This window comes from Pan troglodytes, chromosome 2 (assembly GCF_028858775.2).
Source record: "Pan troglodytes isolate AG18354 chromosome 2, NHGRI_mPanTro3-v2.0_pri, whole genome shotgun sequence".
NCBI lineage: Eukaryota > Metazoa > Chordata > Mammalia > Primates > Hominidae > Pan > Pan troglodytes.
In genome coordinates, this window is record NC_086015.1 from 20,408,936 (window position 1) to 20,434,588 (window position 25,653).

The 25,653-nt window shown below is 42.1% G+C and overlaps 1 protein-coding gene across 3 annotated transcripts in view; it reads right to left on the minus strand.

Annotated features, from left to right (window-relative positions):
* Nucleotides 1–25,653, minus strand: part of RFTN1 (raftlin, lipid raft linker 1) — a 200,507-nt gene that overhangs the window by 92,197 nt on the left and 82,657 nt on the right. For all 3 annotated transcript variants that reach the window (XR_010155125.1, XM_516313.7, XM_009444986.4), the window contains exon 4: nt 1,266–1,374. Coding sequence is in view for 2 of the 3 variants with exons in the window: in XM_516313.7 (XP_516313.3) it covers nt 1,266–1,374 (109 nt within the window). In the remaining variant the exon portion in view is untranslated. The remainder of the gene's footprint in view (nt 1–1,265; nt 1,375–25,653) is intronic.

Here is a 25,653-nt window from a genome sequence, read left to right on the forward strand (position 1 = left end):
CACAATCACCTGTATGGGGTGGGGAATTGTCGATTACTAGGGAACACTGGGTAAGAGAGAACAAGATAAGCATCAAGCAGTGAACTCAGCCCCAGTTTGGGGCTAGGACATTCCTTCTGTAGTAAATGTCGTATTAAAACTCAAGTAGACCTTACAGTTAGGCACAAAACCTCATATGGTTCACTAGTTCGGCTGTTTTATTCTCTGTATCCCAACATCTAGTACTATTTCTGGCCCAAAGCTGACAGCTGACAATAATTATTAACAAATTCCCTAATTGGCTGATTGGACCTCAAATCACAATCACCTGTATGGGGTGGGGAATTGTCGATTACTAGGGAACACTGGGTAAGAGAGAACAAGATAAGCATCAAGCAGTGAACTCAGCCCCAGTTTGGGGCTAGGACATTCCTTCTGTAGTAAATGTCGTATTAAAACTCAAGTAGACCTTACAGTTAGGCACAAAACCTCATATGGTTCACTAGTTCGGCTGTTTTATTCTCTGTATCCCAACATCTAGTACTATTTCTGGCCCAACGCTGACAGCTGACAATAATTATTAACAAATTCCCTAATTGGCTGATTGGATCTCAAATCACAATCACCTGTATGGGGTGGGGAATTGTCGATTACTAGGGAACACTGGGTAAGAGAGAACAAGATAAGCATCAAGCAGTGAACTCAGCCCCAGTTTGGGGCTAGGACATTCCTTCTGTAGTAAATGTCGTATTAAAACTCAAGTAGACCCTACAGTTAGGCACAAAACCTCATATGGCATGAAGAAAGGTTCAAAACCAGACATATTTCTGGGCAGATATGAATTCCCTGCAACTAGGCAGTTTTCCCTGGTATGTTCGAATGTGGGTGGCCCAGGACTCTGGCATGCTTCCACACTAGGAAGGGAAGGGGGCTTGCGGCAATGAAGACCCATAGATAAAAGGAAGGTGGGATCTGGGAAGTCACATTACCATGAGGGTTTGAAAGGAGTCCCGGCGCAGGCCTGCAGGTCTGTCAGCTGTTAACCCCACTCCAGCTCGAAAAGACAGGACCCGGGCTCCTGCATGCCTGGGGAGGAGGGGTTAGCCATCTTGTTCCAGAGTCAGCTCTGGAGGGGGCTGCTTCCCTGTGGGGCTGCCAAAGGTTTAGGTCACAGCTCTTGCATGGCCTCTTGAGTGTGGCTGATCTGTCCTAAGCCAGCTACCTGCCTGTTCACTCAGGGGAACACTCGCAAACCTCTTCAATGGTACCCTGACTGCAGCGCTCACCTTCTTAATGAACTCTGGGATGAGTTTCTGGTCTGTCAGGTGGTCTAAGGAGGAACAGCAATCTAATTCCAAGATGTAGCCTTCATTGTGAAGATCAGTTTTCTGAGATCTGAAGAGAAAGAAAAGCACACACAGAAACAGATTAATATCTTGCATAATTTGGAGACAGTCTCACTCTTGTCACCCAGGCTGGAGTGCAATGATGCGATCTCGGCTCACTGCAACCCCTACCTCCCGGGTTCAAGCAATTCTCCTGCCTCAGCCTCCCGAATAGCTGGGATTACAGGCACCCACTACCACACCCGGCTAATTTTTTTTTTTTTTTTGAGACGGAGTCTCGCTCTGTTGCCCAGGCTGGAGTGCAGTGGCGTGATCTCGGCTCACTGCAAGCTCCACCTTCCGGGTTCACGCCATTCTCCTGCCTCAGCCTCCCAAGTAGCTGGGACTACAGGCGCCCGCCACTGCGCCCAGCTAATTTTTTTGTATTTTTGGTAGAGATGGGATTTCACCATGTTGGACAGGCTGGTCTGGAACTCCTGATCTCAGGTGATCCGCCTGCCTTGGCCTCCCAAAGTGCTGGGATTACAGACGTGAGCCACTGTGCCCAGACGCATAATTTTTTTTTTTTTTTTAAAAGAATCACTGGGTCTTTAATGAAGCCCCAAATTCTTTCCCGAAAGTAACGCCAAAAAGGCACTGATGAAAAATAGTTTATGGAAACTACTCAAGTAATATATACAGATCCACATCATAGTAAGACCTCTAAGATGTAGCATCAAGTAAAACACATCATTATAGAATGATGGGTTTGGTACAATACAGCTTACATGTTATACACACACACACACACACACACACACACAAACTCTCACTCCAGTAATGTCTATGTCCCATTGGTTTATATCTGCCAGGGCACAGAAAAAGAACAAGCAAGACACACACCAAACCAATAATAGCAGGTACCCCTGGGGAATGGGGAAGGCTTATGTGGAACTGGGGATGGGTGGTGATGGTATGGGTGTGGGGGTGGTGATCAAAAGTGAATTTAGCCATAATCCCTAATTTTTTTTCATTTTTAAATGAAAAGGATATATTCCTATATCACTTAGAAAATTAAAAATTAAAAATTAATTTTTAAAAGACTTTAAAAGGGTTCAACCCCTTTAGAAGGCAATCTGGCAAAATCTATCGAAATTAAAGATGCATTAAAGAAAGACTACCGAGCAACTAAAAGAAATTCTGGGAAGACAGCGTGAGTGTAAACGGCTGTCTGAGGTGAAGGCCTGCAGTCTTGCTGTCAAAGGAGAGGCTTCCTAGCACACCCTGCCATCTCTGCACACAGGGGCTGCTTTCCAAAGCACCACCACATAGACAGCCCTGTGATACAGCACAGTTCAAAACTGCACCCATTCAGGAGCGCCAGCAGCAAGTGGTCACCAGGAGGAAATTCCACCACTTCACAGCCATTCACAGGCAGGGCTCCTGTATGACGCTAGAGTGGAAGTCACGTGGGTGTCAGAAATTGAAGAGGATTCCTTGGCCCAGCCAGGCATAAGGCAACAAGAGTGGTACTGCAGCTAAAGGCTGGCAGAACGTGCTGTCTCTTCTAGGTGGCTGGTGGTATTGGGGAGTGGGAATTAGAGACCAAGGCTCCCAGCTCCTTTTCCAGGGCTCATGTACACAGCTAATCTGCACTGGTGGAGGAGGCAGCAGAGCCCTCCTGGCCCACTTATGAGGCTGTTCTACCAAAGAGGGGCCCCTGAAGCCCCTGTGAGAGCAGGACTGTCCAGAAAATGCGTAAAGCAGGCACTTCCACACTGAACTCCTGAGATACATGCATCTCACCAGTTTCTAACTGTGTATTTGCTGCAACGTTTTAAATAAATTTCTAAGATTCTTATATAGCATTAAAAGCAATTTCTGCTACCATTAACCATCTGTGTATGATTCACCTTAAATTTAAAAGTGAAAAAAATGAAAGAGGATTTGGTTTTCCCCAGGTGTGCAACTGTGATTCGGTAAGCAAACTTCAATAGCTTATTTTTATTTTTCTTTCCAACATACCCTTCCAAGGGTAGGGTACTGTGGCGCATACATTCAAAATGTAAAACAATAAACTGATTTCAATCAGGAACAAACTAATCCCAAAAGAATAAACCAATTCTGAACCCTAACCTTTTTGCCTTAATACTTGGTCAGAGACTAGACTCATGTTCTCATTTCCTCCCCAAACAAAAGACGTATTAAGAGGAACTAAGGCAGATGATTCCAGACTTTTGAAAAAGAAGACTTGGTCAAGACACACTGTCATACGTATCATGTGAGGTCTCAAACAACAAAAATCAGGATGAGGGAGAGGGGGTTCTAAAATCTAAAATCCTGCTGTTCTGTTACATGGAAACAGGCTATATGAGGTTATTTAGAAATATCCATTGAGATTTCAAATGAACAGACTAAAAAACTATAATCATTTTAAATAAGTCAGTGCTGTATCCATTAAGTACAACATTCACAGGATGAACAAAAGGAAGACAAGTTGGTCTGTAAGCAACTCACAGCCCAGATCGATTCTAGGGAATAATCTTTAGCATAGAATCTAATAAGTACCATCTCTGGTTCTGGAACAAGAAGTTCTATAACAAGAAAGGAAGCTCTGGTTCATTTCATCAAATAATTAACTCAGTTACATCTGAACTGAAAGGAGCACAAAAGATCAAGAAAAATAGGCACTACAAATTTTTTAGATGAACCATGGATACATCTCAGCCTATGGTTTCTTGGAAAAGCAAATCTAATGCATATTGGGGGAATAGGTGAGCAAGTAATAGGCGTTCTCCTGCCTTTGGGAATTAGCTCCTCAATTTGAAATGAAAGGATTATTACACTGAAGAATGGCTGAAAGGGAGAGGAAGGGGGAAAAATCCCTGAACCCCTTGAGGACAGATGCTGGCTGCCCAGCCTTGAGGTCAGCACTCTGTGATGGTGTAGCTATGGCCTCACAGAGGAAGAGCTGAAGGCAGAAGGCACAGTCACACAGAAACTCTCTCCTTGCCACTAATCCTATGAAAAACAGCATTAAATCCACTAGCAAAGCCCTATAGAGATGCCAGAGGGAGTTTCTGGGCTTCTCAGCACTGGAGGTGGGGAGTGAGGTGGTGGTGGGGAGACCATGGTTGCTGTGGCAAACACACTCTACGATGACCCCCACAACAATCCCCACCTCCTGGTGTTCACACTTTTGTGCAATCCAGCCCTTTCAGTGGGGGCAGGGCCTGTGACTTGCACTTACTCAATAAAACATGGTAAAGGTGATGGATGTCACTCCTGTGATGGCATTATGTTATATGACTCTCTCTGAGCTAGAGAATCTCTTACTGGCTTTGAAGAAGAAAGCTTCAGGAAGAAGGAGAGAGCCACATGGCAAGAAATTGTGGGTAGCCCCTGGCCAACAGCTGCAAGAAAACAGAGATCCCAGTCCTACAACTACAAGGAGATGATTCCTGCCAACAAACTGAGGGAGGCTGGAAGTGGGGCTTTCCTCAGTTGAGCCTCTGATGAGACTGCAGCCTGAGCCAACACTGATATTACAGCCTGATAAAATCCTGAAGCAAAGAACCCTGATAAACTACAGAAACCATATGATAATAAATACGTACCATTTTGAACCATGAAATGTGTTATAATTTATTACAGAGCATAGAAAACTAATACCAAAAAAAGAAAAAAGAAAACTAACACAGTTCCTGAGGAGGAAGACATGGCAGTTTCATGCTTAGAACAGGCCACCCACTGGTGACCAGGCCTAGGCCCAAACCCACAAAATCCAGCCAGACATCTGAAAGCAGCTCCATCAGGTGAGGAGTGTTCTGTGTCCCTGAGGGCAAGGACTATCCTGGGAGACAGAAGTGGACATGTCCTAGAAGTGACCTCCAGGGCTGTGGCCTGGTTGTCCAAGATACCACAGGACAAAGGAATAAATATTCCGCTATCAATCTAGTTTCTATGGAAGAAGCATTAACCTGGAACTCCCAGCTGAGCAGGCATTGCCACCTTCCTATGGGGTAGTGGAAATACCAGGTATGCTCCCCAAAGGGCCATGTCATTGTATCATCCTGGAAAAGAATATGGGAAACCACCAAACTTCCCCTGGACAGAAGTCCAGATGACTTTCACTTTTGGAAAGGACAGAGAGATCTGGTTTTAAACAGTAAGAAAAAGAAAACACAGAATGCATTTCTAGAGACGTACACAGGGTTAACTAACAGCAAAAGCCCCCCCAACCTACTTTATCTGGAAATTAACACTAAGCACTCTCCAATTAAATAAAGACACTCTGAGGAGAGCATGACTAATAATAAAATATGCTTCCCCATCACTCGCCATCCCCAACTTGGTATGATAATTCCAATAGATTTATTAGTTAGAGGCTACCGGTGTTAGAGCTAACTAGAGGCAGGTAATACACCAGCTGTGAGCCTTTGGGCAATTTACTTAAACTTTCTGTGCTTCAGTTTCTTTCACTAATGAATGGGATATTATATGGAGCTACCTCTTAACATTGCTGTAAGGATTAAATAGGACAAAAAGAAGCAAAGCCCTTAGCACAGAGGTACAACATCCAGGCTCAACAAATCCTACCTGCTACTGATCTGTTATTATCATCTATAATTGTGTTCTTACTTTTCCTTCCTAGCACTTTTCACAGTTCATTACTCATTCATTCATTAAATATGGACCACACTACTACTGTGTCAGGTACTATACTTTAGCATTCATCAATAGATAGAAGTGACAAAACCTCTACCTTCGTGGAGCTAACAATCTAATAGGAGGAGAAAGACAATAAGCAATAGACATGCATGAGCACCTAACAGAGTATGCCCAATGGTGGGGAGTCTTGAAAAAAAAAGAAAGAAAGAAAGAAAGAAAAGGGCTGCGCACAGTGGCTCACGCCAGTAATCCTAGCACTTCGGGAGGCTGAGATGGGAGGATCACCTGAGGTCAGGGGTTCGAGACCAGCCTGGCCAACATGGCAAACCCCCATCTCTACTAAAAATACAAAAATTAGCCAGGCATGGTGGTGCACGCCTATAATTCCAGCTACTTGGGAGGCTGAGACAGAATTGTTTAAACCTGGGAGGCGGAGGTTGCAGTGAGCCAAGATCACACCACTGCACTCCAGCCTGAGCGACAGAGTGAGACTTCATCTCAAAAAAAAAAAAAAAGAAAAGAAAAGGAAAAAAGAAACAGAGCAGCAGGGTAAGGTGAATGGCAGGGGCAGCAGGGAGACAGTTGTAGTTTTAATGAGGGTGGTCAGGATAGCTGCACTGATGAGGTGAAATTTGGAATAAAGACTTCCAGGAGGTAAGGGACTGGGCTCATCCAGGGCATGAGCTCTCCAGGCAGAGGGAACAACAGCTCATGCAAAGGCTCTAAGCTGAGGGCATGCAAAGAAGCCCTGTGGCCGGGGCTCAGTGCAGAGGGGTGCAGGGAGGAAGACACAGTTGGAGAGCCTCAGGGGAGATGGATAGTATAGACATTCAGGCCACAGTGAAGACAATGGCTTTTACTCAGAATGACAGAGGAAGTCCATGGAGGGTGTGGAACAGAGAAGTGACATGATCTGGTGAATTTTAAAAGGATCCCTCTGGCTGTAAGGGGCAGCCAGAAGCCCATCTAAGTGGTCCAGGCAGGGGATGATGATGGCTCAGAGTGGGTTGGCAACAGTGTCCTAGCAGCAGTGAGAAGTGCTGGGTTCCAGTTATATTTTCAAGGTAAAACCTTCAAGATTTTCGTATGAACAGGTTGTGGGGTGTGGAAGGAGGAAAGCAGATGAAGATGACTCCAAGGATCTTTGCCTTAGCAACTGGGAGAATGGATGACTTTGCCAGAACTATGATGGGAAAGGGTTGGGTGGCACAGGCTTAGGGGGGAAGAAAGATAATTCAAGTTTCAGATATGTTGAATATGACATATCCAGAAGACATCCAAGTTGAGATGTCTGGTAGACAGTTGAGTATACACACACACACACACACACACACACACACACACACACACACACATATATACTTGAATATATATACTGAAGTCTGGACTGCAGGAGAACGGTCTGGACTGCAGGAGAGGCAGCTGGAGATATAAATTTAGGAGTCATCAGTCTCCCGGGTATTACTTAGAGCATGAGGCTAGATGAGCTCTCCATTAATGTAGCGAGAGAAGGGTTAAGAATTTAATTTTGGGACCCTCCACCATGAAGAGGGTGGGGTGAAAAGAGGAACAAACAGCCAAGGAGCTAAAGAAAGAATAACCGGGGAAGAAGGAAGAAAACAAAGAGAACACGTTTGTTTTCCTGGAAGTTAAATCAAGGAAGCAAGTCAAGAAGAAGGGTATGAGACATCCTGTCAATTTCCTCAATTAACAAATTTATAATCTTCTCTCCAAGTTACTTATCCTCTTGAAATCCCAAGAGGGAAACAATTTAATCCACCCTATGCAAATAGGTGTGAAGATATCTGTTAATCTGTTTATCTGTTTATATGATTATCTGGCAGATAATCATATAAATTGGGCAGATTGTCAAATTTAAATGTTGATTTGGGTTCAGAATAGCTTAGCTCCTTGAAAAAAAAAATCATCATCTTGCTGCTGAGTCATTTCTCAGAAACAGCCTGGGGAAAAATTAACTAAAAAGAGCTCTGACCCATCTTACATCTTGGGACCCCCCACTTACACAGAGCACTGGAGATTTGAGAGGCTGTACTTCACCATTCCAAAGGAATTTTCTGAAAGGGGTGAGAATAAAAGGGTACTATTGGCAGAGATGTGATTTCCTGAAAATCAAGAATGAATAGGACAAAATGAACTCGAATCCTTAGAGTGTAGCAACATAGTTTTAATAATGCACATAAACAGAGTGGTTCTCATTGCTGGAGGCAATGGAGAAGCAACTAAGACATCTGAGCCCCGTTAAGTTTTAAAAAGCCATCACAACATGACAACTAAATGCAGTATAGTACCCTGGATTGGATCCTGGAACTGAAAAAGGACATTAATAGAAAAATGGTAAAATCCAAATAAAATCTACGGTTTAATTAATAGTGAAGTACCAATGTCAATTTCTTAGTTTGACAAACATAGTATGGTAATGTAAGATATTAATGGTGGAGGGAAACTTGGGGAAGTGCATATGAGAATTCTCTGGAATACCTTTGCAACTTTTCTGTTAAATCTCAAGTTATTCCTAGGCAGGGTATGTTGTATCTGCCACTCTCCTAGAGATTTTCCTTGGGACATAACTGAACAAGTCCATGGAAAAGGGAAAAATAGAAAGAATGACTTATAAAGATGAGTAATGTAGACTCTTGTATTCTAAGAGGAAAATAAACCTTCAAGGAAAAAGACCAGGGATAATGAAATAAAAGAATGGGGTCTATGCTTCCTCTGGTCAGAAAAACTCAAAACTACTTCCAACTTCTTGCTTTCCTTACTTTAAAAAATTTTTTATTATGATAAAATACACATCACATAACATTTACCATTTTAATCATTTTTAAGTGTACAATTCAGTGGCGTTAAGTACATTCACAATGTTGTGCAACCACCATCACTACTCATTTCCAGAACTTGTTTTTCTTTTTCTTTTTCTTTTTTTTGAGACAGGGTCTCACTCTGTTGCCCAGGCTGAAGTGCGGTGGCATGATCAAGGGCTCACTGCAGCCTCAACTTCCTGGGCTCAAGCAATCCTCCCACCTCAGCCTCCCAAGTAGCTGGGACTACAGGCACATGCTACCATGTCTGGCTAATTTTTTTTTTTTGAATTTTAGTAAAGATGAGTTCTCCCTGCGTTGCCCAGGCCATCAAGTGATCCTCCTGCCTCAGCCTCCTAAAGTGCTGAGAATACAGGCATCAGCCACCACACCCGGCCTCCAGAACTTCTCTGTCATTCCAAACAGTCCTCATTTCTTTAACACCTTATATCTAGAACTTGGGCCAAAACTGAATGTGAACAAGTAAAAAAACCACACACACATTAAATAATGCTTGTCAAACAAACATATGAAAGTAGATTTGGACACTGAGCACTTGTACACAAATGTCAACACAACTGGCCACAGATGTCAGGGTTATTTCAGAACATGATAAAAGACCCCTATTCTGTGTCAGGTTGACCTCATTACTCATACACAAACATCAACTGTAAAACTGTGTGCAAACTCAGAGATGTACCTGGAGATCTTCACTCACCACCACGCTAGCGTCTGCCAAGTGTGGTGTAGTCATTCTCCAGGCAGGGGAAGGGTCAGAGGGCCAAACTAGGGCTGCAAACTCAAACGCCCATGGGCAATGAGAGAAAGATTCTTTCTGAAACCAAAGCACATAATCTAGACATTTTGTTCTCATATAAAAGCCTGCAGCTTTGGCCTTCCAGCTCAAGCAATCCTCCCACCTCACCCTCCTAAGTAGCTGGGACTACAGGCGTGCACCACCACACCCGGCTAATATTTATATTTTTTATAGAGACAGGGTTTTGCCATGTTGCCCAGGCTGGTCTCAAATTCCTGGGCTCAAGTGATCCTCCAGCCCGGCATCCCAAAGTTCTGGGATTACAGGTGTGAGCAACCGTGCCCAGCCTTGTCTGACCCATTTAAACAGCCCCTCACTCTGCTCTCACAGTGGTGGGACCTAACCCTTTCCTAAGACATTAAAATAGCATTGTTGTAACAAGTACTGCTAACACTTATGAGTGCTTTAAATATTGGTAATTATCACAGGCAAAACAGTTAACCCTCAAATCACTGACAAAGTGCCAAGTAGTAAGTTGAATATGCATTTTGGTCTAATGGGAAGATCTAAAATTAGGCCACTAAAAAACAATTGCCTGTCGAAAAACTATTATAAACTATACTTCTAAAAAATAAGCATGTGACTAAAAACTATGATACACATTACTTTTAAATAATAAACATGTAATAAATCCCATTTCGGCTCATAAATCCCTTAGATCTCTTCAAAGACCATGAGTTTAAACGATGTCTTCTTTTTCCCAGGACATCAGGCAGTTATGAAAAGGAGAGAGAATGTGCAGTTCATCAGTAGGGTTATTTTTGCTTCATTTAGAAATAATCAAAAGAAATGGTGACAAACACAAACAGATTACTAGGCACTTCTCCAGCCAGGAAAAAAATACTAAACGTCAGTTGACAGAAACAAATTCTCTATCTCTGGGAAATAGGAAGGAATTTTAAGATTTTTGTTTCCCAAAGCAACACCAAGCTCAAATAGAATAATCAGAACAGCTTATTTTTTTTTAAAAAGAAGTATTAGGAAGAGAAATGAGCTAGAGATCTGAAAGAGATTTGTCAATGAAAGAAAAAGAAGGCTATTCCTAGTTTCATTAACTTATGTATAACTAATGACAATAAAAATCTCCACTTATTCATTCGTCTATCCATCACCTGCTTGACTGCTGACCACATATGAGGGATTGAAGGCACTGCCCTCAAGTCTAGATCCTGCCCTCAAGTCTAGATAGACCATATATAAACAGAAGTGCTATGAGAATTCAATTATTTCCAGTGTCAAGGATCAGGGGAAAATTTAAGGAGCAAGGCACGTGTGGGCTGAGTCTTTGAGTCTGTATGGAAGTTAGTCATGGGACGATGGATAAAAGGCCATTCTAGGCCTGAGAACAGAAATTAATGAAGACCTAGATTGAGAAAAGCATGAGTTATATGATGGAAATAATAAATAGGTCAGTTAGGCAAAAGGTGTGTGAAGGTGCGGGTTGCCTGTAACTCAGCAGAGGCTGTAATGATGAGCCTAGGGAACGTGTGGGTGAATCCACTGTTAGAACGAGTCTGTGACTGTGGGCTCTGCAGTGACCGGGGCAGAATAGTGGGAAACAAAGTTACTGAGAAAGGACGGTACTCGCCTTAACTGTGAAGTAAAGAAGAGTCATGGGTGGCCTTAGAGAGAAAGATACTATGACAGATTCTGGGAAGATTAAGCAGGCGGCAGTGTGTATGATGTAGGAAGGGGGGAAGAATATTTTAGGACAGCAGCAATGAGAACTGTACTGAGATTTTTGTCGAAGGGAGTGGGTGGATGGAAGAGCAGTATTTCTTGTCCCTGCAATTGGTGGTGGTTGTGGGCAGGGGAATAACCTGCACCTTCCCAAAGATGCTCCCAGTACAATAGGGAAAAGGTTTCCCGTAATTTTATGAACCCTCTTTGCAAAATGAACCAAATCTACACAAATACAATGAGCCTGTTGGAGTTAAAAGTTTCCCCTATAGCAAAACTGAAGAAATACTTGAGGAAAAAATAGTCAAGTAAACAAATCCTAACAAATCTTTAAATAAAGCACCTCAGTATAGGGTCCCCCAGGGGAGTTGTGAAGTAGGAAGCACAACGAAGAAGAATTTACCCACAGATGAGTCACTGTCCTTTCTTCCGATGTTCCCTTCGCCTTCTAGCAGAAGACATTCAGCACTTCTGTTGAAAAAAGTTTGGTATCTCTGGGAACATTCTGGACATGATGGGGGAGATGTGCAAAGGATACTCCCACTACACACTCTCTCAGGGAGCTATGCACGCCTACTGGGGAGACGTTACCAGGGACATCTAACTATCCGACCTTGCTACTTATTCTAGAGAAATCATCCTGTCTTGCTGCTTACTGTCAGGGCTGGCTCCCTGGGAGACAAACTATCAGCCACTGTGCACTACAAGGAGTGCACTGTTAACTGTAAAGACCAAGAGGAAAACAGACAAACTTTGCCTCGGTGCTCCCTGTCTAATGGAGTTGTGAAAGAATTTCAATGCCCAGTGAGCTGGGCTGCAGAAAAGAGGAGAGCAGCCACACAGAATGGGAGCTGGGGGAGGGTCCTGCTTTCTCTGGAATGCTGCAAGTCTCTCCTTTACATTGACAGATGTAGAAAGAACTAATATTAGTAGCGATGCATAATTAATAATATTTTATCACAAATGGAATACTGAATAAAAGCAGTCTGCCTGACATTTACTGGTTCAGAAAAGTCACATATCTGCAAACAAAAATAGCAATAATAGCTACATAGGAATGGTGTTCATAAGACTCTCTCATGGGACCTGTCCAGTTAGGTTACAAGAAGCCTCTTCTCTACGTGCATTGAATGCACATGTTCCACATCAAACTTTGCTGATTGTTTTCTTCCTTCCCAAATCATCCCACCTATACCCACTAACTGAGTTAGGTGATAGAAATGTTCTATATCTGTACAGTCCAGTAAAATAGCCACTACGGTTTTGCTACAGCATGTTTTGCTACTGAGCACCTGAAATTCAGCCAGTGCAACTGAAGAATTGAATTTTTATTCTTACTTAATTTTAACAATTTAAATGGCTATACATGGCTAATGGCTGTGTTACAGGAAAACACAGCTTAATTCTGTTCTCAAACTTTAATGTATGTGCAAATCATCTGGAACCTCGTTAAAGTACAGACTCTGATTCGACAGGTCTGGGTAGGCCTGAGAGTCTGTGTCTCTAAGAGCTCCCAGGTGATGCTGATGCTGCTGGTGCATGGACCACACTTTGAGTAGCAAGATTCCGACTGCTTCAGGAACCACCAGTTCCAGTGTGTCTCAAATGCTGAGTGGATCAATTGTCTCCAAATTTTTCTGATCACACAGCGTGCCAGAAAAAAATTCCCGAGTACCACTGTACTAACATCTTACATATGTTATAAAACAAAACATACAAAACAGAAAATCGTAAACAACAGAAATGATGAAATAAGCAATATTTTATAATGATGATCACAGTAAGTTCACACTATTAATAGCTAATACCTCAAGGCAAAATATACACTTGAAATGAGATTCATTGTTAACATAATGGAACTATAACACACTTTTCAAAAAGTCTTCTTGATAATTCCAAATTTCTTTAAATCAGATCTGAACAGGTAGGCATTGGTGTTGGTGTTTTTTTTTTTCTTTCTTTTTTTTTTGAGATGGTGTCTCACTCTGTCGCCCAGGCTGGGGTGCAGTGGCACAATCTCGGCTCACTGCAATCTCCACCTCCCGGGTTCAAGTGATTCTCCTGCCTCAGCCCCCGGAGTAGCTGGGACTACAGGTGCATGTCACCATGCCCAGCTAATTTTTGTATTTTTAGTAGAGACAGGGTTTCACCATGTTGGCCAGGATGGTCTCGATCCCTTGACTTCGTGATCCGCCCACCTCGGCCTCCCAAAGTGCTGGGATTACAGGTGTGAGCCACCACGCCCAGCCCAACATTGGTGTTTTAATCTCATACTGTGTCCCACAAAGCTCTTATGGGCAGAGACGGGTCAGTGTAGCCATTTCCACATGAGAGAGAGAGAAGGATTTTATATTTACATTATGGGTATTCTCTTCAATCTGCAATCATTTCATTGAAATTTTTTTAAGCCATGTGTATATTTCATGAGAGTTAATTTAGCTAAAATTACAAAAAGCGATCCACTAATTCACCTCACTGAGATCTCAGCTGAAAGTGCTTCCCTGAACCCAGCCCTTCTGCAGGCCCCTCCTGCTCCATACAGCACATGTGACCTCTGACGTACACACCAAGCCAGGACACCACCTTCAACCTGAATGCTAAATATTATGACACATCATCTCTCTCCTAATTTTTCAATAAAATATATAAAAATAGACACCTCAGTTCTCCTTCAACATTAAATATGTCTACCCCACTTTGGTAACCACTGTTTAGATAGTACATAGAATTTCCAGAATTATTATGAAGCTCTCAAATAAAATTTACCTCCAATAATAATATTGAACATTATGTTCTTGAAAACACAAGGTGGAAATTCTTCTTAAATTAGTATGTTAATGTAACTACAATTTCAACAGAGTTTACCAGGAACTGAAGAAATTATTTCAGGCTTTACATGGAAAAATCAACGTACAAAAGTTATCAAGATCCTAAAAAAGAATAGTGCCCTGGCCGGGTGCGGTGGCTCACGCCTGTAATCCCAGCACTTTGGGAGGCTGAGGCGGGTGGATCATGAGGTCAGGAGATGGAGACCATCCTGGCCAACATGGTGAAACCCCGTCTCTACTAAAAATACAAAAAAATTAGCTGGGCGTGGTGGCACGTGCCTGTAATCCCAGCTACTCAGGAGGCTGAGGCAGGAGAATCACTTGAACCCGGGAGGTGGAGGTTGCAGTGAGCCGAGATTGTGCCACTGCACTCCAGCCTGGTGACAAAGCGAGACTCCGTCTAAAAAAAAAAAAGAATAGTGCCCTACTGGATGTTAACATACATTACAAATTTATTATCATCAAAATAACATGGTTCTGGCACAAAAATCAATAAGTAGATCAAAGAAACAATAAAGAATCAGGAATAGATTGGGATGTACATATAGAAATCCTAACTATAATAAAGGTGGCATTTATTCAATGGCAAAGTTAGGTTAACTTAATAAGTGCTCTTGGCAAAGGTGGCTACCTAGAAGAAAATTAAAGTTAGACTCCTGGCTGGTTGTGGTGGCTCACGCCTGTAATCCCAGCACTTTGGGAGGCCGAAGTGGGTGGATCATGAGGTCAGGAGATCGAGACCATCCTGGCTAACACAGCGAAACCCCGTCTCTACAAAAAATACAAAAAAATTAGCCGGGCATGGTGGTGGGTGCCTGTAGTCCCAGCTCCTTGGGAGGCTGAGGCAGGAGAATGGCGAGAACCCAGGAGGCAGAGCTTGCAGTGAACCAAGATCACGCCACTGCACTCCAGCCTGAGTGACAGAGTGAGACTCTGTCTCAAAAAAAAAAAAAAAAGTTAGACTCCCTGTCTTACTCCCTAACTAACCCACTGGTTCTCAAATGGGGGCAGTTTTGTCCTTCCGCAGACATTAGGCAATGTCTGGAATCTGTCACAACTGCAGGGATAGGGGGTTTGCTGGTAGAATCTTGTGGGTAGACACCAGAGAGTCTGCTAAATATCCTACAATGTACAGGACAGTCCCACACACAATTGTCTGATCCAAAATGTCAATAATACCAAGGCTGAGAAATTCTACCCTTACCTACCTTAACCCTCATAGCTAAACAATTAAAGAGGAATGCTATTAGAAGACAGGTGCCAATGTGAAAACCGGTTTCTCCACTCATGAAATGTGTGGACACTGGCTTGGACAAGTACCACTCTGAGTCTCATTTCCTTCATCTTGGCTTTCGGGAATAAAGATAATGTATATCATGAAGCAATGAACAAGGACTCCAGCCAGCCACAGCAGTAAATAAATGGTAGCTATGATGGCTATTATCAAAAATGAGAAATCATATGAAGAAGTACCTGCAAACACATAAATGTTCTTTACAAGAAAAGGGGGCATTATGTTCCTAAGAGATCCAGGTTGCTTGATGGAGCAATTTTGGAGACTTAAACTACAGCAATATATTACAAATTCCCCACGAACAGGAATCGTGTCCATCTCATTCTCTCTAACAAAGACTGCTACCTTACAGGACCCAAAAGACACGTAATAAATACATTTTTATTTTGTTTTTAGGGAGCAGAGAGAAAATAACACACTGATAATCCTAGAACCATTATTTGTGTATAATCATTTGGTGCAGAAACTGAAAAGACTCAGCCAGCCTGCTGAATGGGGCCATTTGGGGAGCTCTAAGTGGTTTGCAGTGGTAGCCCTATGTTCTGAAACCAGCTGGGGAATTAGCAAAGCTTCTGGTCCCACAGTGTAGCCATGGGGACTGGGGATGTTACAAAGCCCAGAAAATTATCAGAATTCTCTGAGGATGTTTCTATAAGCTCTGGGGCCTCTGAGTTGAAAGATGATGTATTTCTGTGCCATGAGTCTCAAGATGGAACTTGAGTTCTACATTCACCACACACTCCCATTACCCACTCCAAACTTCGAACTGAGAAGTCGTTAATAACTTCTTCAGCCTCATTTTCCTAGACATAAAATGAGAAGTGGGGAATGAGGGAAGGTCATGGTATCTTTCGGTTACAAAACAGTGTATGTCTAAAACCTCTGCTGAAAGCACAGTAATGTTTTTGACAAATATTAACAACAGAAACAACCATCATGAGGACATAATGAGAATTAATTATAATACCGAAAACATATAGGAACGAAGCAAAGTGCTCTCAGACTCTCAGAAACAGGTGTTATGTGAATACAAGCTGCTAATTTGGTTTTTAAAGTCTTTGTAGCCATTTTAAGTTCCAACTCATGGTCGATGAATAGGAAGTGAATGAAATGATGTACTCATATTTATAGCATATTTATCATATTTTCATATACTTATAGCATCTTTATAGCATTTACCTCTTTGTAAATGGTTCCATCTTTCAATCATTTAAAATATAAAATTTGGACAGATTTTAGAGACAATCATTATATAAAAATCTCAAGAACATTTAAATCATTAATAATGTACTTATATACATCTGAACATTATATCTCACCTACTTCTGCATTCATATCTAAAAGTGTAAAACTCAATTACTAGTCTCATCCAGGACCCATCACTGGTAATGCCCATTATATCTTTTTCAGCTTGAAAAACACACACAAAAAATCTAAGTTACTTCTGATTGACAAAGAGGAAAATATGTCAATTTTCAATTCAACAGAGTTGAATAGGTAGACTATTCAATACAAGACTCCCACAAAGGTTTAAAGTAAGACAATCTGAGTTCCTATATTTAATATGAGACAGACATATAAATAGAAAACTCCAACGCTTTAGTAAAATTATTTGCAACTAAATTACCTACACTTATGCATGCGATTCTCAAAATCATGTCTAAGTGTCCCTGTAGTCTACCTTGCAATGCTACCAAATAAATCTTCCTAGAGAGTCAATTTTTACTTAAAGATTGTATGTACATGTGGGAAGAGGGGGCCTCTATTTTATTTAAAAACAAATACAGACATTTCATGGTACTGAAGTATTCACCCAAGTTTTAAGATTAACAGGAAATTTCAAAGAAATTTAGTGCTTGTGCATTTGTTTGGGTACCTGCTCACTGTTCTCTGTCATTTCAAAATAGTTCTGGGGAGAGGGTGGAAATCACTAGTGTGCTAATTCTCTCTCTCAGAAGAAACAAACAAAAAATAAAAAATAAAATGTGAGGAAAGACACAGGCCAATCAAGGGCAGCTATAGAACAGGAGTGGGGAAAATGAGCTCTCACACCAACCATGCACGTCTCTCTCTTGTTCTCTCCACCGGGATAAAGGCCAATGCTTTGGAGGAAGGGAACAAGAGTAACTCAGCAAGCCATTTAGGAGTGTGGATTGGAAAAAATTCTTTCCCCCAAGAGAAGGTGGCTTTACGCTGGCATATTAGATTGAAAAGTGCAAACAAATAATTAACGGTGAATCCTGAAACTTCAACACACTAGAAAAGGGTGTCACTCCAGAGTGAGATGGGAAAATAAGAGGAATAAATTAAGGTAGTCTTGGTGATGCTGGACAGCTCCTCAGGGGGTACGGTGGCAGCCCGGAGAGCTAATCAAATCCTCCACACCCCTCAGGAAGCTAGAGAAAACTGATGAGGAAAGATACCACACCAGAAACGAGGGGCAGCTGCCAGCAACGGGTGTTCACCCTACCTAAATCGGAATCCAAAATAACGACCCACATGCTAAACAAACACCTTCTCATTCCCCGCTCTGCCTTAAGCAAGAGCTCTGAATTCACCTTCCTCAGTGTCTGCTCTCTGGGAATAAACCGGCAGCTGCAGTTTCCCATCACAGTAGCACGCGTCAATCAGTGCTAAACCCACCGTTACTTTCTTCCCCACGTGTGATTCCAACAATCAGCGCACTCTGGGGCTGATCCTCAGCCTCGCGTGTGAACATTTTCTAGGGCACACCCCAGTAGGCCCTACCACCCCCTGTGTATTTCGCTTAATTATGAAACCTCTTTCTAGAAGCCCTATAATTCTCCCAAGAGTCAAGGTAATTGGTAAAAATTAGACATGAAGAGACACAAGGCCACTTAAAGAGGACACTTTTGACTGTAATTTTTTAAAGGATTTTCTTTTTGCTTTCAGTATAATTTTGTACTTTCCCAATTTTGCCCTTTTCAAATGCCAAAGAAAATGTTCATATTATCTTGTAGGCTATATAAAAAAAGGCAACATAATGCATTTGTACTTCACTTATGGTCCGCAAAGATTTCCTTTCTTTGAAGGCCATCCTTTGAATGTCTTTTAAAAGAAAAAGAAGAGTGAAAAATAATGGACATCTATTCTTGTGGCAAATCACTGTTATTTTGGCAATGAAAGGATCGTGTGTGTGTGTGTGTGTGTGTGTGTGTGTGTGTCTGTGTGTGTGTGTCTGTTCCATTACTTGAGGTCTGTGCTATGTGGCTGCATTATTAAGATATACTTTTGGTACTGATAAATACGTAAACCAAAGACAGATCTATCTCATAATGAATTTATGGTCCTTTAGTAAAAGATTGTAGCAAAATTCCAGGGCATGGTTTTATCCCACTCAATTCATGCAAAATCTATTGAGCAATATCTATTCAAGGCCTGGCACTCTGAGCAAGCAATGGGAATCCAAAGATGGAAGAGGATTCAGCAAAGGGAGTGGAGGTGGGCAGACATCTAAAACACAATAACAGGAGAGACTGAGATTCCAGCAATTGCTGTGTGTCGAAGGCAGGATAAGCAGCTCAAAGGGTGTGTGATTACCTCTACTGATGTAAGCACTACACAGAAATCTTAGAGGCTGCAAGATGGCAGCCAGTGGCATGGGTTAGGGACAAACAATCCTACTTTGGAAAAGTGAGGCTAAAAGAGAAGTTTTCACATAAAAATCCAGATTTCTGGCTCTTCTTGAAAAACGTACAAGACCTGGCAACACCTGATAACCATAGGACAGAGCTAAGGCATTGACTCATTACTTCCCAAGAGTCCCCATTCAATGAGCCAGGCCACTGTAGGGATCTGAGCTTGCAAGCCCTGTCTTAGAATAAAGACAGAGTCTTCAGAATTTTAGATTCTGGGTCTCAAGAGGAGAAACAAAGGGTAAGGGATGAGCATTCTCTGAGATTTACTTTCCTGGAAATAAAACAGCAAAAGCCAAAAGAATCGTTTCTCTTGCATCACTTGACCCTGGGTGGACAAGGCTGACTCATTCAGTCATCTGTGTTGCTCGTAAGTACTTGGGAGTACAGCTTGCTGATATGGCCTAAGAGGAAACATTTCACAGACTCCAAGCATATGGTCAATTTGGGATGAAGCAGCTCACCGTAACTCTCAACAACCCACTGCATCTCTTCTAAGAATCACTGGAGGAATCTGTTCTAGAACAAGGACTGCAGTAGCCTTGGCTAAGTCAGCAGCTAGAGAAGTGGGCCCTGGCCTGAGGGGCTCATTACAGCACCACACACAGCCTCCCCCAGGCTTCTCATGCCTGCCCTCCCACTGTTTCTCTTTGGACACCACGTTCCACTTGTTCCACAATGTCAATAGTGGGAAGGCCCTTCCCACTTTTTCACTCCCTATTCCAGTCTACCCATCATGCCCAACCTAGAGCAAACGACAGCCGCAGGGCCTCCTCTTCTAAAGCACTCTCATTAACAAATTCCAGGTTAGAGATGCAAACCAAGACCTGTAGACTTAGCTGGGCAATTATATAATTTGCACATATATTTTGCAGCTCCCTAGTAGATAGATAAGTTTCTTGAGATCTAGGAGCTCCTTAGAGTCATCTTTGCATAGTGAAATTACATATACATATTTACCTTAGAAAAATCCAAACAAAAGGGATAAATGTTTACCACTTAAAACAGTGCCAGTTATTCTATTCAATAGGCAGATGTGCCCCAGAATGAACTCGAGAAGGGAGACGTGGAGTTCCTGTTCTCTCAATGCCAATTCCCACAAATGCTTCCCTAGGTGCAAAAATTTCACCATCCTAGGTGTGATTCCAATGAGTACTCACTATAAACCCAAACCAGCTTACCTCCCCTTGGGGTTCACTGTTGGAAAAGCAATCTGATCTAGTCCTGAAGGAAGACATGCATTGGTCAGGTAGAGAGATGCCACAGTATTACATTTTATATGCACTTCAAAAGATTTTCAAGGGTAACTTTGATTGTACACATTTTCCACCTTCCACAAGAATTTTAGAATTGCAGCCTCTGCATTAAATACAGGTCCTCTGTGTGCCCCCACCCTAATCCTAGGCCAAAAGGTGCCTGATAAATGTCCACAGAGCTCCCTAGTATGCTGATCCCTGTACCATGTAAGGCATTACTCTACGGAAGCTGTCGCCAAAGGACTTCAACTCATTCATGATGAAAAACACACCAATGACACCCCTAGCTCCATGTGTGTACAACGACAATTCAACAGCTGAAAAATGGCCAGCACCATGCATTTTTGTACTGCAGTTACATCTATAACCATAAAACAACCTAGAATTAAACCCACACTCATGAAACATCAGAAGTGACGTTTTAATAACTGACTTCTGTTAGCCATCAAGTTTCAAGATCTTTAGCAACTCATTCTAAGGAAAACTACTTGAAAAAAATGAAGGATCACTTAACTATACTTAGAATTCAGAGTAAGTGCAACTATATTGTCTATTAAAAATCACTAAGTGCTCCAAAGAAAGAGTTGAGAAAATGAAGTACAAACTCTCTTTCTACTTATTCACTAAGTATTTCATATTCAGCTATTCATTCTTGAGTCAAAGTAACTTGAGTCAAAGTAACTGACTTGACTAAATTCAATACACTTAGAATTAAGAACAGTTTACAGTTAGATGTGTGGCTAGGCCTGCCATGGTAAAATGAAATGGCAGTTATTAGAATTTTCAGAAGAAAAGATCAGGTAATTTTTCAGGGACGTAAGTGAAATCTGTCAAAATGGCAGTGAGCTCAGAGGAATGTTACTGCACTTGAGAACTACTTTTGGAATGGCTCATTAATAATTTAGTTAGACTGTCAACGATGCTCTCCAATTACTCAAATACTACTAGAAAACATTTCATTAGGAGATTTAAATAAACTCTTCCTGCCTCATGCTCATTACTCCCCATGTTTGCCCAGAAGAAATCAGGCCCAAGTTAAAAGCTGCCCCTCCAGAAACATTTCCTTGGTTTCCCTTCCAGTGAGAGGTGGCATCTCCTTCTCCCAAACTCCTGCGGCATGAGGCACATATCTCATTTACTTAATTAGACTGCAAGTGCCTGGAAGGCAGGCTCCACAGTCAACTGAGCCTGGCATTTGCACTCTCTAACTTCCCACCACACAGAGCTCCTAGCCCAATACCCTGTAAAGAGTACACGCTCAGCAAGTGTTAGTGAATGAGTGAGGGGATAAATGCAGGCTTGAAGGGTTCCGTCTGGTGGTTCTGGCATATCCCAAAGCCCAGTTATTTGTTAAAAATTTTATGTGAACCCTCCAAACACATTAGGTTGATATCGAAGTTTCAGAGTCATCTCATGGTGATTCTTGGTAATGAAGTTCACTTGGGCCAACAATAATCTAGAACGTGTATCTACATCTCTTTCAATGTGGTCCACTTGAAAAATATTAACCAAGTATTTCTTTCTCTTTTAAAAGCTAACTCATTTCATTTAACAGCATCTATAGCTGTCAGAACTTTGGCAGACTTTGTGAAAAGTATCACTTTAACTGTCTGAATTAAAAATTAATCACAAAAGTCTTCCTTTGTTTTGTTTTTACTACTTAAACTCCCTATTGATAAAGAAAAAGTCTGGTTTTTGTTGTTGTTGTTGTTGTTGTTGTTGTTTCTTGAGACAGGATCTCATTCTGTCACCCAGGCTGAAGTGCAATAACACAGTCACATCCCAGGAGCCTCCAGCTCGTGGGCTCAAGTAATCCTCCCACCTCAGCCTCCCGGGTAGCTGGGACTACAGGCGTGCGCCACTACACCCAGCTAATTTTTAAAATTTTTAGTAGCTACTAGGTCTCTCTACTTTGCCCAGGCTGGTCTGGAACTTCTGAGCTCAAGAGAATCTTCTGCCTTGGTCTCCCAAAGTGCTGGGATTATAGGTGTGAGCCACTGCACCTGGCCCTGATGTTTTTTTGTGTGCTTATTTTTAAGATCGTTGGAGTCTTTTCCCCATAATACAAAAAAAAAAAAAAAAAATGCAGTTATTGCATTTGCTAGGAGAGAAAATTCCTGTACTTTAAAATTATATTTTACAATGACTGCTTCCAACCTCCACCACTCCTCCCACCTAATACTATTGGGGCTAGAAGTGGGGATGATCCTCTTGATCATTTTTGCCTCATTTTACATGATAAATTATCAAACTTTTGCATTTTTTTAAAAAAGGCAGTTCCAAAGACTCAACACAAAGTTACCTAAGGAATTTCCTTCTCTGGATCTGCTTGTCCAGGAGTTGAAATGTTCATTAAGTTCATCAGGCAGGCAGTTCAGGAACTCTGGATGAAAGTCAGCTCAAACCCAAGGAGACTGCCAACTTCCCTTTCTTGAAAACCCTCCTGCATACAATGTCTCATTCCTCTCAACAGTTTGCTTATTTTTGTCTTCTGGAAAGTAAGTTCATTTGTTCATGCTACGTTAGTGGAAGTAAACAACCCCTACTGAGCCCCCAGCTTCACTGCTGGCTTGTAATGCACTATTCCCCAAAGTGGTGGTTCTTATTTCTGAAGACGGGCTTCCTCACCCATCTTGTCCCATCAGATAACTTAGAGTTTGGTGCAAGCCTTGCAAATCATGTAGTAACAGCCCCTCATTGTAGCAGCTAGAATATGGAGGCCGAGAAAGATCCATCGATGTGCCCCTTGCACAACACTGCTTACTAGTAGCCAAGTGCAGCCTAGAACGCAGGCCTCCTGGCCACGAGTTCTGTGTTCTTTCTTACCTAGCCTGGTGCTTACAGCTCTCCTAGGAGTAAAGTGGCAAGCCCCAATAGTGTTGCTGAGTGCCAGGCATGAAGCCAGGCAAGAATTAGGTCCTCCACACACTTGCTACTCAAAGTGCGTGCCACGGACCATCAGCATCTGCCCCATCTGGAAACGAGTTAGAAATGTAGAGTCCCAGGCCTCCCCTGAGACCTGCTATATCAGACTCTGCTCTTTAACCATATCCCCAGGAGACTCACAAGCACATTAAAGTTTGAGAAGTGTTGCTCCACAGCAGGGAGAGGAAAAAAAAAAAAGATACACCTTCACTTTTTGAGTTAAGCTCAGGCCAAGTCCTGAGCTCATGTCACTGCCTATGGCAGATCACACCGAAGGATGCGCCAGTGATCTGACCCAAATGGACTTGTCTCCTTTAAACACTAAGGCCACTCGGATAATCTGCAGAATAGAATCCCTGGAGCCCAGTGGATGCCTTATAGAATCCATACAACACATTTGTCTGTTTTGTTTCCTTGCTGAAATTCTGATTTACTTACAGACTACTGAGGGGTAAAATGCGGGAAAGGTTGAGTAATAAAAGTACTTCTTTATGGAAGATCAAAGATATCCTCCCCCACTTTTTTTTTCCTAAAGTGGTTCTCCACAAGAATTGTGGGTAAAGGAACTCAGCACGTGCTTCATGCCAGGATTAAGAATGCAGGTACGGGAGTCAGCCTTCCTGGGAGCAAGGCAGAACTCTGCTTGCTGCCATCCGTGTGAGCTTGACAACTCAACATTTGTGTCTCAGTTTTCTCACCTTTAAAATGGGAACAAAGATAACACATTTCATAGCCATATGATACAGATGAAATGATAATGATCAAGCCTCACATACAGTGAGTGCTCACTAAATATAAGCTACTGTCATTATACATATCCTATGTGTCAGTGTCACTTAAAACCACTGTGGCCCCCAGAATAGTTTCTTCTCATGATTGACCCAGATAATGATCAACAGCCAATCAACCTAAAGGAACCAATAATGGACTGGGCGTGGTGGCTCACACCTCTAATCCCAGCACTTTGAGAGGCCTATGTGGGAAACTCTCTTGAGCCCAGAAGTTCCAGACCAGTCTAGGCAACATGGCGAAACCTGGTCTCTACCAAAAATAAAAAAATTAGCCAGGCATGGTGGCGTGCACCTGTAGTCCCAGTTACCTGGGAGGCTGAGGTGGGAGGATGCCTTAAGCCTGAGAGGCAAAGGTTGCAGTGAGCTGAGATCATGCCACTGTGCTCCAGCCTGGGTGACAGAGTGAGACCCCATCTCAAGGAAATAAAAAAGAAAAGAAAAGAAACCAATATGCAGCCAGGCTCAGTGGCTCACACCTATAATCCCAGTGGTTTGGGAGGCCAAGGTGGGAGGATCACTTGAGGCCAGGATTTCAAGATCAGCCTAGGCAACATAGCGAGACCTCGTTTCTACAGAAAAAAAAAAAAAGAGAAAGAGAGAGAAAGACAAACTAATACACATAAAAGGCAGACACTGAGAAAAGTCTTGCCCTACCAAAAAATGTGTGAATTCTGGGTTCGAGCAAAAATATGCACCACCTTTCACTTTGAATTCTAATGTGTGTTGATGTAGAGTAAGAGCCCCAGAGCTTGATCAACCATGAAGAAATAAAGGAAAGGAAAGGAAAGAGGAGTCAGTCTTAGACACGCAACCTCATGCCTCACGGCTGTCCCTTATGAGCACACCAGCCAAATGCTTTGTCTACCTGCAAAGTGACTTTAAAGAGAGAGAACAAGGAGGAGCTGCTCTGTACTCCCTTTTTAAAATGTGGCACATGCTGTCATTCCTTCTATGATAGTTGGCCAAAAGACAAATCTGATTTCCTTTCCCAGACTTCATTTTAATTTTTATTTTTATGAAAGCAGGAAAAACATACTGCTCTCTCCATCCCATCCTCACTGTTTTTTTTTTTTTAAAAAAAAACCAAAATTAATATTGTTCCTTTTGAAAGACTAACCCCACTTCTCTTTTCTTAATTAGGCTGAACTGAAATATAGGCATAAGCATTCAACTGGGCAAGCCAAACTGAAAAACATCCCCAAGCCCTGAAAATCTAAATCGAGACCAAACCAATTATAGCATTTGATTTAGGTGGTGTTTATTTTTTGTATTTTTTTAACTGTCAAGTGATTGACAGAATTTATGGTAGGCGCAAAATGTTAAAGTATGTCTAGACTTTGCGGGAAGACATTAAGTTTGTCTATAGCTTCTAAACAAAATTATTTGTTTTCCAGTCATGCCTTTCAGTTTAAAAGTATTGCACTTTTACTAGCCACATCATTCTGGGCATATGCTTCTTCTGAGGAGACATTTTTCTAGCTGAGTTTAATCCAGTGAGTTAAAAGAGGGAAAGAATGTAAAATGGAACTCTCTACTTGCAGTTGGATATGCATTTGTTTTTCATCGCAGGATGCTAGGAAACCTCTCTGGTCGTCTAACTTTTTGCCTCACC